Genomic DNA, 12,069 nt, shown 5'->3' with positions numbered 1-12,069 from the left:
AAATGAAAGGCCAAGCCTTCAAGAGAACAATCTGTAACAGCATGACTGACCGGCAGTGCAACCCCACACAGAAAGAGAAAAGAAGGAACACAGAAACACAGTGCCGACTCACAACTAAATTTTTTATTTCAGAAACAACAGCGATTAGAGAAAAAGTTTCAGTCTCGTTACAATCTTTAACAGCCTGAGTGTGAAATGGCTCACCTGTGAGGCAGATGATGTCCCACACAATCAGCTTCACTTCTGTGCACGTTGTGAGCAGGTGCGAGGAGGCACCTCGGCCGAAACACAGTTCCCTGCAAGTACAGATCAACATTTCTTTCAACAATGGTCACAACTGTAGCTCCACCTCGTGTGAAGCATTATTCAACTTTGCTTCCGATTCCAAAAAGAAATCTTACATGCGATAAATGAAACATGTCATTTAGAAGGCACTGTACTAGGCTTGTGCGAATAGTAAACTTTAGGTTGCAAGCGAATTTGATTTGGTCAAATAATTTCGAATCAAATTCTAACCTGCAAATATATTTTAAAAATTGAAACAAGGCATGTGCAAATGTCATTCTTTATGGTTCAAAGGAAGTAGAAGCAACTTTGAATAGTAGCAGGATTTGACTTTCGGAAGAATGCAAGTTGTAATCTGTAAAATATGTTACGTTTTAAATTAGTATACTTAGTGCATATAACCCGGTATAACCACCTTTTAAACTTAAAGAATGAAGAATCGATGTGAGGGTAATATGTTAATTTAACCTTGAAGTGGGGCATCGCGCCAATGCGGACTTTTCCTGGAAAGGTGTATTCACGGTAAAACACCCATCCACTGCAGTGAAACCACATTTACAAGGAGGTTACATGTGGACTAATATACATACACCTATCCGTTCATTTCGAATACTTCGAAATTTCCAATAATTTAAATTCGAATTGAAGTGAATTTGAATACTGTAATATTCGTTCGAATATTCGAAGTGCTCGAATATTTGCGCAAGCCTACACTGTACAAAAACATTTAAGAAACAGCATCCACACTAGCATGCTTTTCATGGAGCTACACATTTTTCGCATGCAATGCAATCAGTATTAGTACAGCAGGCATCCAACATAACTTAGAAGTTTAGGCTTTCTTTTTTTATCGCCATACACTTTTAAAAGATATCTTTTTAACTTGGAACAATTTCTTGAACCTTACTAAATGCTACACATAGCAAGTCAACTAGACAGTAGTGAAGCATGGTAGTGAACCGCAGTTCACCCTCCACTGTAATGCTGCCAGTAAAATGCTGCCAAAAACCTGCACAACATGGCCATCAGAACATAAACTTGCAAGAAGTCATGAATTAATGCCTCAGTGCCTTGTTAGAGAAAGATGAAACAAGGGCCCAGGTCATCACTTATTGATAGTCTAGTACTAGTCCAATTAACATACAAGCAATGTGGATTTCATTAGTGCTACGCATCATATACTTTGGAACCATTCTTTCATTCACATTTATCTTTTTTATGGATAACCATCCAATGAGCCAAGTAGCCAATAAAGGTTTTAGTAAACTGATAGTGGCAGTAATGGCATTATCCGTTAGGCAAACAAGGCCTCAAGTTGTCAGATTTTAGGAAAGTGATCGGGAAGTGTCAGACAGGTAGCCAGATCCCATGAAGCTCAAACTTACCTGAAGATGACAGAGAAGACTTTGTCTTTCGAAAGGAAAAGAAGAGGAAGCAGAGAGAACGAGAGAGAGAGCATGTACAAAACAGAGCCATGGCACTCACGTGATGCTGGAAGGGCACTGTGGGTGGGCCAATGCAGCTCTCAGGGCACAGTCCTCAGACCAGAGCGTTGCTGATCGGCCAAAGCTGACTGCCAACAATGAGCCATCTTGGGAGATGGAGCCCTTGCCAGCTGCAAAGCCTCGAAAGGACCCCGAGCCAATGCAGTTCCATGAGCTCACGTGCACTACTGATGAAAAAAAAAAAAAAAAAAAAAAAAAGAGGGAACACAGTCAGCAAGTCCAACGCAGCAATCTTTAAGAAGTGGATAAACAATGTTTTTCATCCCAATACCCAGCCCACTCAATTACATTCTGGCGCTTTTGTAGCATCCTAAAGAGACCCGTGGAGTATCAGAGGCACTTACCGTATTTACTCGATTCTACCGTGCCCTCGATTGTAATGCGCACCTGCTTTCCGCGACCAAAAGGAAAAAAAAATAACGTACAACATCGATTCTAACGCGCACCCATTTTTCGTGAGAGAAATGAACAAAAGTACGTAGGAGTCCACCTTCGCACAATCAGAAGAACAGGTACAGTAAAAGCTCGTTAATTCGATGCCCGTTAATTCGGAAATTCGGATAATTCGGACGGCTCTATTGGTCCCGGCCAAAGTGCATGTTAATCTATGGGACCAAACCTTCGTTAATTCGTCAGAATTGGGCTCCGCACCGCTTAATTCGAACAAATTCTGACGGCTGCCGCTACACAAATGTGTGGTAAAGCAGTGCTGGCACCACTGGGGCGAAACCGAAACTTGAGTGACATCGCCATCATCATCAACTAGTGGGGGCGATCGCGGCGTCACCGAACGTCGGCATCTTCTTTCTTCGCTCCACTGCGCCTCCGACGCCATTTTCCCTTGTGTTGTGTCGGCACCGTCTCTTCTTGCGGAGTTCTTGTTTTTTCCCGTTGTGACCGTGTTTACATGTGAGGCCCGAGCATGCGGCAGTAGCCGACGGTGGCATCGACGAGGTGTCAGCCGAGTCCACCGACTGTGACTCCCCGACCTTCGATGCTGTCCTTCCCACAGATATGACCCTTCAGGACTACATCGCGATTGATGATTGTCTCGCCACGACTGGTCTCCTGCCCGATCAAGAAATTATTAATGATGTCGCGACCTCATCGCACCTCACGGGAAGTCTCGGAGGCGCTTTTGATATTAGAGGGCGTTTGCCTGAGCACTTCCGACAGTTTGCGTGCTGTTGGCCATTTGGAAAAGTTAAGAAAAATTGTAATGTAAGCCGGAATCTGCGTGAAAACGCAGACGACTGTTACAAAATACTTCAGCAAATAAAGGTATGCTTATCCAACTTGATGTTAATGTTGTTTTTCCTGTTCATTCGTTAATTCGGCATTCAGTTAATTCGGACATTTTTTCCGGTCTCGTGAAATCCGAATTAACGAGCTTTTACTCTATTTGGGTTTTAAAGAACTAAAGTTTCAAAAAAAGAAAACACAAAGTCAAACGGCGGGCCTTGCCGCTGAAACTGTCACCACTACGGCGGCGATACGAGTCGCGTAATGGATCAGTCTTCGTCGCTGTCGGACAACTCCTTGTCGCTGTCAACGCTCTTCGAGTTCGGCAAACTGGCCCTGCTTTTGTCCACAGAAACTTTTTCGTGAAGCTTTGCTGTAAAACAATCTTCTGCTTCTGTTTGCACCAGTCTCGCACGCACGTTTCGGCAACTCCGAACGACCGCGATGCGGCCCAATTTCCGTCCGTCTCTGCACACGTAATAACTTTTCTTTGAAATGCGACATCGTGGTGCACTCGTCGAGTATTTGGAGGGGGCACTTCCATGCCGCCGATGCGAATGCAGAACGAGATGACAAACTCCTCAGCACACGTACGAACTGAAACAATGACAGAAATGGCCGAAACGCGTAGGAGGCGGCCATTTTGAAATGTCGATGGCAATACGATAACCGTTTTTTCGGTACTCGATTCTAACGCGCATGCGATTTTACGACTCGTTTTGCTGAAAAAAAGGTGCGCGTTAGATTCGAGTAAATACGGTATGTGTGGGAGTTCCAGGTCAAGTTTCACCACGTTCTTTTATCCTGCCCATAAATTTTTCATCTCCCATTTCTGTTAGTCTTTACTCTTTCACTACCATGGCAAAAATGGCCTTCTGTACACTTGTACAAACTATAACAATAACATTTTATGCAACACATGAAAAGAAAACAGAATAATTGTGCTTTGCATGTATTACTATTGTGCTGACACATTATCCTCAAGCCACATTGTGACGACATGATTAAATGGAACGCACCTTGGCCCTGTGAAGTGGGTTCTGGCCCATCAGGAACTGCCACCTCATCCTGTGGCGCCCAGAGACGAAACTTGCGGTCATCGGCTGTTGTGAGTGCAAGGAACGTGCCACGACTGCTTTCAGTGTCCGGCTTGTGCAGCTGTAGGTCGTTGAGGGGGCCGTTGTGCGGTGCATAGACACTCGTGTCCAGGACAAAGCTGTCAAGGATGGACAGAGGGTGGGAGGGACAGGCTTTACATAATCCCTGTGGCAACGTAACAGGTGTACATACTGCATTCCCTGCTCTCATCAAGTGACATTAAAGACAGAAAATCCCCCTGATAAAGAATGGCAAAACATAAAGTATCAATGAAATAGGTAGACTTAGTGTACAGTACGCAAAGGCACATGTTTACGGACAAGCACATGTAGAAATATACAATGCACATATCAAATTGCCATGTAGCAAGACCCAACTGCAACAACAAGTGAAGCAACCACTAACCGAAAAAAGCAAATCTACAGGGAACTACAAGATCGTTCCTTGGTCCAATATAGTACAGCAATTTGAGAAAAGTTGTCCTTAAAAGGCTCTTCATCATACCACATGTCAAATTTTTGATTATGCACTGAAAGGTGTAAGTTGCGGTGCCCAGAGAGTGTTTCACAAAAATACTTTTTCAAATCCCTTTGTTACTGAAGGGGTAAGAAGAAATTGAACTGTCCTGTTATCATGCTGCCAGGAGGTGAGCATAACTGCCAATGCAGATGCTCTCCCATGGCTAGTGGCTAGTAATGTGCACTCTGTACTGGCTGATGAACCAGTCATGTGCCATGGTCATGTGACATTCCATGCGCTCCCTGTGCGTGACTTTTACTCTCACTCGAAGTAGAGCTTTCTTGAAAAGGCGCATGCTTTTGTGTTTGAAATTCCAACCGTTTCCACATCACGAAGCTGCGCTTGTCCCTTTGCCATGCTCAAACCTGGTCAGGGAACCTTTAAGGCTCAGCTGCACCAGGAAAGCACACTCTTACAGCGCGAGAGCTTGTTGCCCAGCGGCAGCATGAAGTTAGCAGAGTTACTTTTGTAAAAGCAACATCTGCAGTAGACTCTCGACATTGTAAACTTGAAGGAGCCCCAAAACTTCCTTCGAATTATCAGAAGGCAGGACCTCTTACGTATAAATATGACTCAAGGCAACAGAACAGCTCATTTTGTGATTACTCATACTTCTGAGACACCCACGTTAACCTGAAGTCTACTGAATCCCCAAAGAAAACTTATTCGTTAATACTACTACAATTTTCAAATATTTCACAATGTCACCTGTGCACAATAAACGATGAAACTTAAGAAAAAAATGCAGTGCTTAATGACAATAGGCACTTGCTACATTCCAACCAGGCCCGTAGCCAGGGGAGCGGGGGGGGGGGGGGGCAGTTTTGGTGAAGTAGGTGTTTTTACCAAAAATAAATAATGACTATAGGCGTTTTTCTCAAATAGTCAAGGCTTTCAGCAAGTGACCCCCACCCCACCCCACCCCCGAAAAATATTCCTGCCTACGGGCCTGATTCCAACATACTGTATTTCACATCTGAAACCGTGACAAGGTGCACGAAATAACTTGAAAGTAGGGGTGTGCGAATATTCGAAATTTCGAATATTTTTCGAATAGTGTTTGCTATTCGATTCGATTCGCACTGAAATTTTACTATTCGAACTATTCGAACTTCCCAAAAACAAATACAGTCAACGTCCGATTGAAAGTGACCCCTTCAAATTTTTTGATATGCTTCACCTCATTACACTCTCGTATTGCGGCAAAGCTGCTTTTCAAGCTCCGTTACGGTCGAACTTTGCCAAGAGACAGTCAACGTCCGATTGGAAGTGGTCCCTAGATTTTCAATATGCTTCACCTCGTCACACCCCGGTATTGCGGCAAGGCTGCCTTTCAAGCTCCGTTACGGTCGAATTTTGCCAAGACACAGTCAACGTCCGAATGGAAGTGGTCCCTAGTTTTCAATATGCTTCACCTCATCACACCCCGGTATTGCGGCAAAGCTGCCTTTCAAGTTCCGTTACGGTCGAACTTTGCCAAGACACAACGTCCGATTGCAAGTGGTCCCTAGATTTTTAATATGCTTCACCTCAACACACCATGGTATTGCGGCAAAGCTGCCTTTCAAGCCCTGCTACGGTCGCAAATGTACTCGCTCAAGAAAACGCTGGTTCCAACATGGAAATGAAAGATGTGGCAGAGGTGGGGGCTCAATTAATGCTGTTTTGGACCTGAAATTTGAGCAGGATGTCCGAAAAATCGGAAGCCGAAGCCTTTTAGCATCCAAAATTTTAGATGTTCTTATATATAGACGTCTACGAGGCAGTTTTGGAACTCCGTACTGAAAGGGAGCACACCCTTGTCCGCCACATCAGTTGGGCTTCCACAGAAGTTGAAAGAGGAGGAGAGGCTGAGGAAATGGCATCTTTGCCTATCACATGTAAAGTGTTGTCGGCAACACTTTGGTTGCACCATGTACATAAATACAATTCGGCCTCTAGATTGCCTCATTCTTGATAAGACAACTATGAAACACCACCCCACCAGTGCTTCATCAACCTAGCGAAAAGAAACACTTTCATGTTGCTATCTCATAAGGATATGCTTGGAAATCCTCTCTAACTTTTTTTTTCTGCAATTTTGCTTCGAAGTATTCGAAAAATATTCGATTCGATTCGCACTCACACTTCAATATTCGAATTCGCTTCACACCCAAAATTTTGCTATTCGCACAGCTCTACTTGAAAGATGTTACCCAAATAGAGTGTTATAATACGCAGGTCTTTACTGTTTGCAATTTAAGGGGAGACGTGGGTCTTAAAAAATGGTTTTTTAAAAGTTGGGTGAATGGCATGAAATTTAATACACTTATTCAGCCTTTTCTGCAGATTCAAAATCTCTAAGTAGATTTTTAATAGCTGCATTAGAACAAAAGATACAATTTCTAACACATCTTTAAGCATATGTCTTACGGGGATTTTTGGCAACTTTGCTTCGTCAAACACAAAAACAAAGTATGTGACAAGATTGCCAGGAAGCTGGTCTAGCCGGTGATGCTATTTATTTTCTTATAATGTTGTTCACCAAATTATAATTCTCGATTATCAGAAATAGTATGCAGCAAAAAAATTTCACTCACATTTACGTCTATTTATTTTGCATTCAAAGTTTGTTGAAGACAATCGGATTAGCATCACCGGCTAAACCAGCTCTCTGGCAGCCTTGCCACATACTTTGTTTCTGTGTTTGACAAAGCAAAGTTGCCAAAAATTCCCGTAAGAAATATGCTTTTAGAGATTGCACATCTTTTGTACTAATGCAGCTACCAAAAATCTAATTAGAGATTTGGAATCTGCAGAAAAAATGGGATCAGTTTGTTAAACTTCGTTCAGTTCACCCACCTAATAAAAGAAATAAAAAAAAGACCCGCGTCTCCCCTTAAGTATATTGCCGGGAAAGCTGGTGGTGAAGTGTAGGGTGAATGATCCCCACTCAAATTGACATGGCAAACAGCATAGATAGCTGGACAATGATATGTATAACACCACTGAACTGATGTGCTTGCTCAGATATGTGCCATTTATCATGTTGAACATAAAGCAATCAGTGCAGCTTAAAATCCTCGCCCACTCACTTCTGGAGCGTGTGGTCAAAGTGCCAGAACTTCAGGCGAGTCTCAGGGCCTAAGCTGTCATCAGCCCAGTGCTCAACGGTGACCAGCCAGTCATCAGCAAGGGCAGCGAGGACTACCTCGGTGTTCACAATGCCGCCCTCCCGCTCTTGGGTCATGTAGTTCTGGCCTACCACATCCAGCTGCAAAAACCGAGCGTTCATTTTTATTCACACAGATCTAGGGCATCATTTCATTCTTACTGTAGAGAATCCATTTATGTAACACATTTTTTCATATGTCCAGTATCATTGGAGACAAACAGCAGTAAAGGAGGCTGAATTTTTTAGATTCTCATCAAGTTTATCACATCCACAAGCGTAGACTTCAAGAAAAAATTCTCAATGGAGTTGAGCTTTAAAAAGGATACGCACTGGGGAGCAGTTCTTGTCCCTTATCTGAGGTGTCTCTCATAAGCAGGGTAGCACATTCTCATTTTCTGATCATCCCCTATTTCGTTGTAAGCACACTGGTGTCTTTTATACCCAATCGTCTGTTACATCAGTGCCCCCCATAAAGGGTCAACAGTATTTAGGACGAAATTTCAGAACTTTGCATACCATGTAACGCTTCTGAGGTGAAGTATAAAGGAAAAGAGATATAAATTTTACGGGAACATACGACATTTTCTTAAGAGTGTTACTGCGCAACTACTACACTCTAAGAAAAAATAGAGTATTTGGAGTGTATTTCTGCCACACAACAATAATCGTCATCCATCTCGCGTACTTTCCTCGTGTTATCACCGCGGTTCCAGCACTTCCCGGTCAAGAATGGCGTTGATTATCAGCGTGACATAGCATTCTTGATCGTAGAGTGACGAGAGCCGGGTTTTCAAGAAAGGAAACGCGAGCAAGCCAGATGACGATTATTGTTGTGTGGCAGAAATACTCCCCATATACTCTATTGTTTCTTAGAGTGTAGGTATTTTTAAATGTAAGTGCTACTGACCATTCATATCCTCACTCAATACCTGACGACACACTGCTTACATCCAATGTGGTGTAGCCAATGGCTTTTATGGTTGTTTTCGTTAACTTTCTGTCCAGTGCAGTGCTGCCTGCCAGTATGCAGGGGGTTGCAGTACAATTAGCCGCCTTGAGTCACGTTTGGTTTCGTTTCAATACCAACAGCAATGCATATAGTACTAATGGTTGGGGAGAGAGGCACATGTACTAACGCAGAAGAGCTGCTTGTCTTCATGGGGTTGGTAGAACTGCAAATGCCCTGGCATTCCTCGGAGAAGCAGGGAACTAGAACGAGGGTCGTGAAACAAGAGCTCACGCGCAGACCCTTGACTCAGTGCGAGCCCTTGCACTTGCCGCACCACATTCATCTGGCTGCTCACCAGCCGCAGACCTAGAACACAAGAAAATCAACAACTTCCTTAGGCACAGAGTTTGTTATCACCCTTGTAGTACTTCATGTGAAGAAAATGGCAGTGATAGAGATGCTGAAGCACTTTATTCTAAAGGCCATACACTAACAGCCAGAGAACAATCAGTGGGAGTACACAAGCAGACCAGAGTAAAGCACATTTCCGCAGCACATTAAGAGTTTACTTACTCGGGCTATATAAATGTAGTAGTCCTACTACAGTGCTGTAACTGCATTACAGACACAGCAATGATGGTAATGCTAAGATAACACATTGAAGCGAAGGCCTACAACACAGGTACTGGTTGAAAAATGGTTTTGGCACACGACGACTTCTGCGTGTGCAGAAAGTGGATGCTTGCTTATTTCTCACATGTTTAAAGGGCCCCTAAATGACCCAGAGGTCGAAATTTAGTTGTGGTGTGACAGTTGTGCATGAGTCTACAAACACCACACAGCCGTGAGAATTTTTCGAAACGGTGCCGTAATAGCGGAGTTACACGCGTTTGATGATCGAAATGCTGCGATCGCTCATTTCACTCTTTCCTTCACTACCCTCCGCTCCTCGGCTGGTCTCCTCTCCGAAAGCTGCTTTGCCCTCCTCTCCGAGTGCCCCTCCCAATCTCATATGACATACCGTCATCGCTGACGTGCTCTCTCTTTGAAACAGCAAGCACTTCCGGTTGCCGCGACTCCGTGGACTCCGTGCTTCTCAGCTAACCGCTGTTGTTGCCGTGCCGGGCCGTGCTCCTACGAATCGTGCCAGTATGGACCATGTGTTGCGAGCACGCCTTCAAAGGATTGGCAACATGATGGACCCTATTCGTCTTTCCGTTTTTCCAGTCGGCACTTTTGCAGCCAAGCACCGCACACTGATGCGTGAAAGCCATCGCAAAACACTGTCAGATTCAGTCTGCGCAGCTTATCGGACCGCTAGACGCAACTGTGCTGGTACGCTAGCGATTTGGAAGTTGTGTTACGGGCCGCAGTTGCAGATTCGCAAGCGCGCACAAGCGAGCAACACGATGAAGAACAGCAAGGACCGCTTGCAGCTGATTGCACACTAACCAGAAGTCGTAGGTTCTCGTTCGACCAATCACAGCATCGCCTGCATGCTGCATCCCAGATTCAACATGTTCACGTCACATACGTCACTAGGGAGGCCGGAAAGACCCGGAAAGAAGAAGGGATTGTTTCTTGGAATTAGCGGCGCGCACGTGGCTTGCAGCGCTGCCACGTGTAGCATCATTTATCGTGACGGTATTCTGCACACGATGCACGAGTTAACTTGAAATGTTTGAAAAAATATCGGAGGTGGTTTAGGGGCCCTTTAAAAGGATGTAAACGTTACAGTTTCATTACTTTGTTTACTGGGTACATGTGGCTGCTTGGTCGAACATGTTGTGCACAAGTGAGTCTTTGAAAATTGCTGCTTTGGTTATGGTGTGGTACTACTCGTTGGAAGTCATACCAAGGACCGGAGATGATTTTCAACGTTCAGGGTTTTGTGTTCATTCTGGTGAATGGCAGCATTTCTTTTGCCTCTTACATAATAAAAAACAGAGAAAGAAGAAGACAACGAGGAAGAAGAAGGGTTACTACTTTTACACGGTTCAAAGTTTCATTGCAGCTGGCTTTTAAGGTTAAGTGAAGAAAAGCTAGATGCTCACAGTTGTCGGTGTGCGCCGTGAGGATTAAAGTGGCATCAGGTGAGGTGGCAATGTGGCGAATTGGTAAGCCCATGCGAGGCAAAAACTGTTTTCCTCCCGACGGCAGGCTCCACTTGACCAGCACACACTCACCACCGCCGCTTAGCAGGAAACTGCCTGCAATTCAGAAGAACGTAGTGATGCATACATAGACAGTGATTCCAACAAGCAAGCACTAAATTAATCTATAATGTTTACAATTCACACTTAGAAAAACAAAGGATTAAACAAAACTGGCCTGAAGTGCACATACCCAGTTAACAATCATGGCACTCAGTCTGGCATGCAGGATTTACCCATGAAGCGTAAGTAGAGAGAGAATTAAATAGTGCGGTAGAGGTAGCAAGGTTGAAGTTGAAGTAGTACGGTTTTTACTGACATCGCATCTTACCCTCGATACTGGTGCCTAGAGAAATTTTACAATGTGGTGACCAGCTTGCTGCTGGGAAAGAAGTGGTAAGCAAACAAAACGATTTGCATATAAATGAAAAACAAGGAGAAAATAATTTTTGGGGGTGAAATGAAGTCATACAGTTTGATCATTTCCCAGCATTAGTCCGTACCACAAAGACTTCCTAAAAACTCCTGTTTCCCTACCCATTTTGACCACTTGTTAGCCGATTCTATTGAAACAAGAAAAATAAGATCCCTCACTTTTTGTTAACCTTATATGTATGTTGAAGAACTGAGCATGTTCTAAGCAAGACAGGGAACAAAGAGACACTCACAGAGAAAATGCATAGTTTCATTGTAAGGCCCTTCCAGGTTAAAGTATACCGGTTCAGATCCAAAAGGCTAATCAAATGCGCACCTGTCACTTACCAGAAGCAGTGTAGGCCAAGTCACAAACAGGAAGTGTATGCCAGTGGTGGATGGAACGCACTGGTTTAGTCTCTTTCAGGCCCTGCCTGAAAGGACACAGACGCGATAGATAGGTTTAGTGCATAGTAATGAACAATTCGTTGAAAGAGAGCGTAATCATGTAATTTACATTCTATTCAGCAGCTTCATCAGGCCTAGCTGTAGTTTAGGTGCATTGGTGGATTGCTGGGCTTCAGTGAAGTTGGCCACAGATTATTCATCAATGGAGTGTAGACCTGTGCTCCTCTAATAATAATATCTGGGGTTTTACGTCCCAAAACCACGATATGATTATGAGAGACGCCGTAGTGGAGGGCTCCGGAAATTTTGACCATCTGGTATTCTTTAACGTGCACCTAAATC

At 43.9% G+C, this 12,069-nt stretch overlaps 1 protein-coding gene across 2 annotated transcripts in view; it reads right to left on the bottom strand.

Moving 5' to 3' along the window:
• Positions 1-12,069, bottom strand: part of LOC119388072 (WD repeat-containing protein 75) — a 29,278-nt gene that overhangs the window by 5,450 nt on the left and 11,759 nt on the right. Inside the window, exons 7-13 of one of the 2 annotated variants that reach the window (XM_037655689.2) lie at positions 11,668-11,753; positions 10,807-10,962; positions 8,940-9,118; positions 7,724-7,902; positions 4,052-4,248; positions 1,771-1,957; positions 205-296 (exon numbers count right to left, since the gene is read on the bottom strand). In XM_037655689.2, the coding sequence (XP_037511617.1) occupies positions 205-296; positions 1,771-1,957; positions 4,052-4,248; positions 7,724-7,902; positions 8,940-9,118; positions 10,807-10,962; positions 11,668-11,753 (1,076 nt within the window). The remainder of the gene's footprint in view (positions 1-204; positions 297-1,770; positions 1,958-4,051; positions 4,249-7,723; positions 7,903-8,939; positions 9,119-10,806; positions 10,963-11,667; positions 11,754-12,069) is intronic. The other variant, XM_037655690.2, reaches the window with a different exon arrangement.

Source organism: Rhipicephalus sanguineus, chromosome 3 (assembly GCF_013339695.2).
Source record: "Rhipicephalus sanguineus isolate Rsan-2018 chromosome 3, BIME_Rsan_1.4, whole genome shotgun sequence".
Lineage (NCBI taxonomy): Eukaryota > Metazoa > Arthropoda > Arachnida > Ixodida > Ixodidae > Rhipicephalus > Rhipicephalus sanguineus.
The sequence above is the reverse complement of the archived record's forward strand: the minus strand, read 5'-3'. Positions and strand labels throughout refer to the sequence as shown.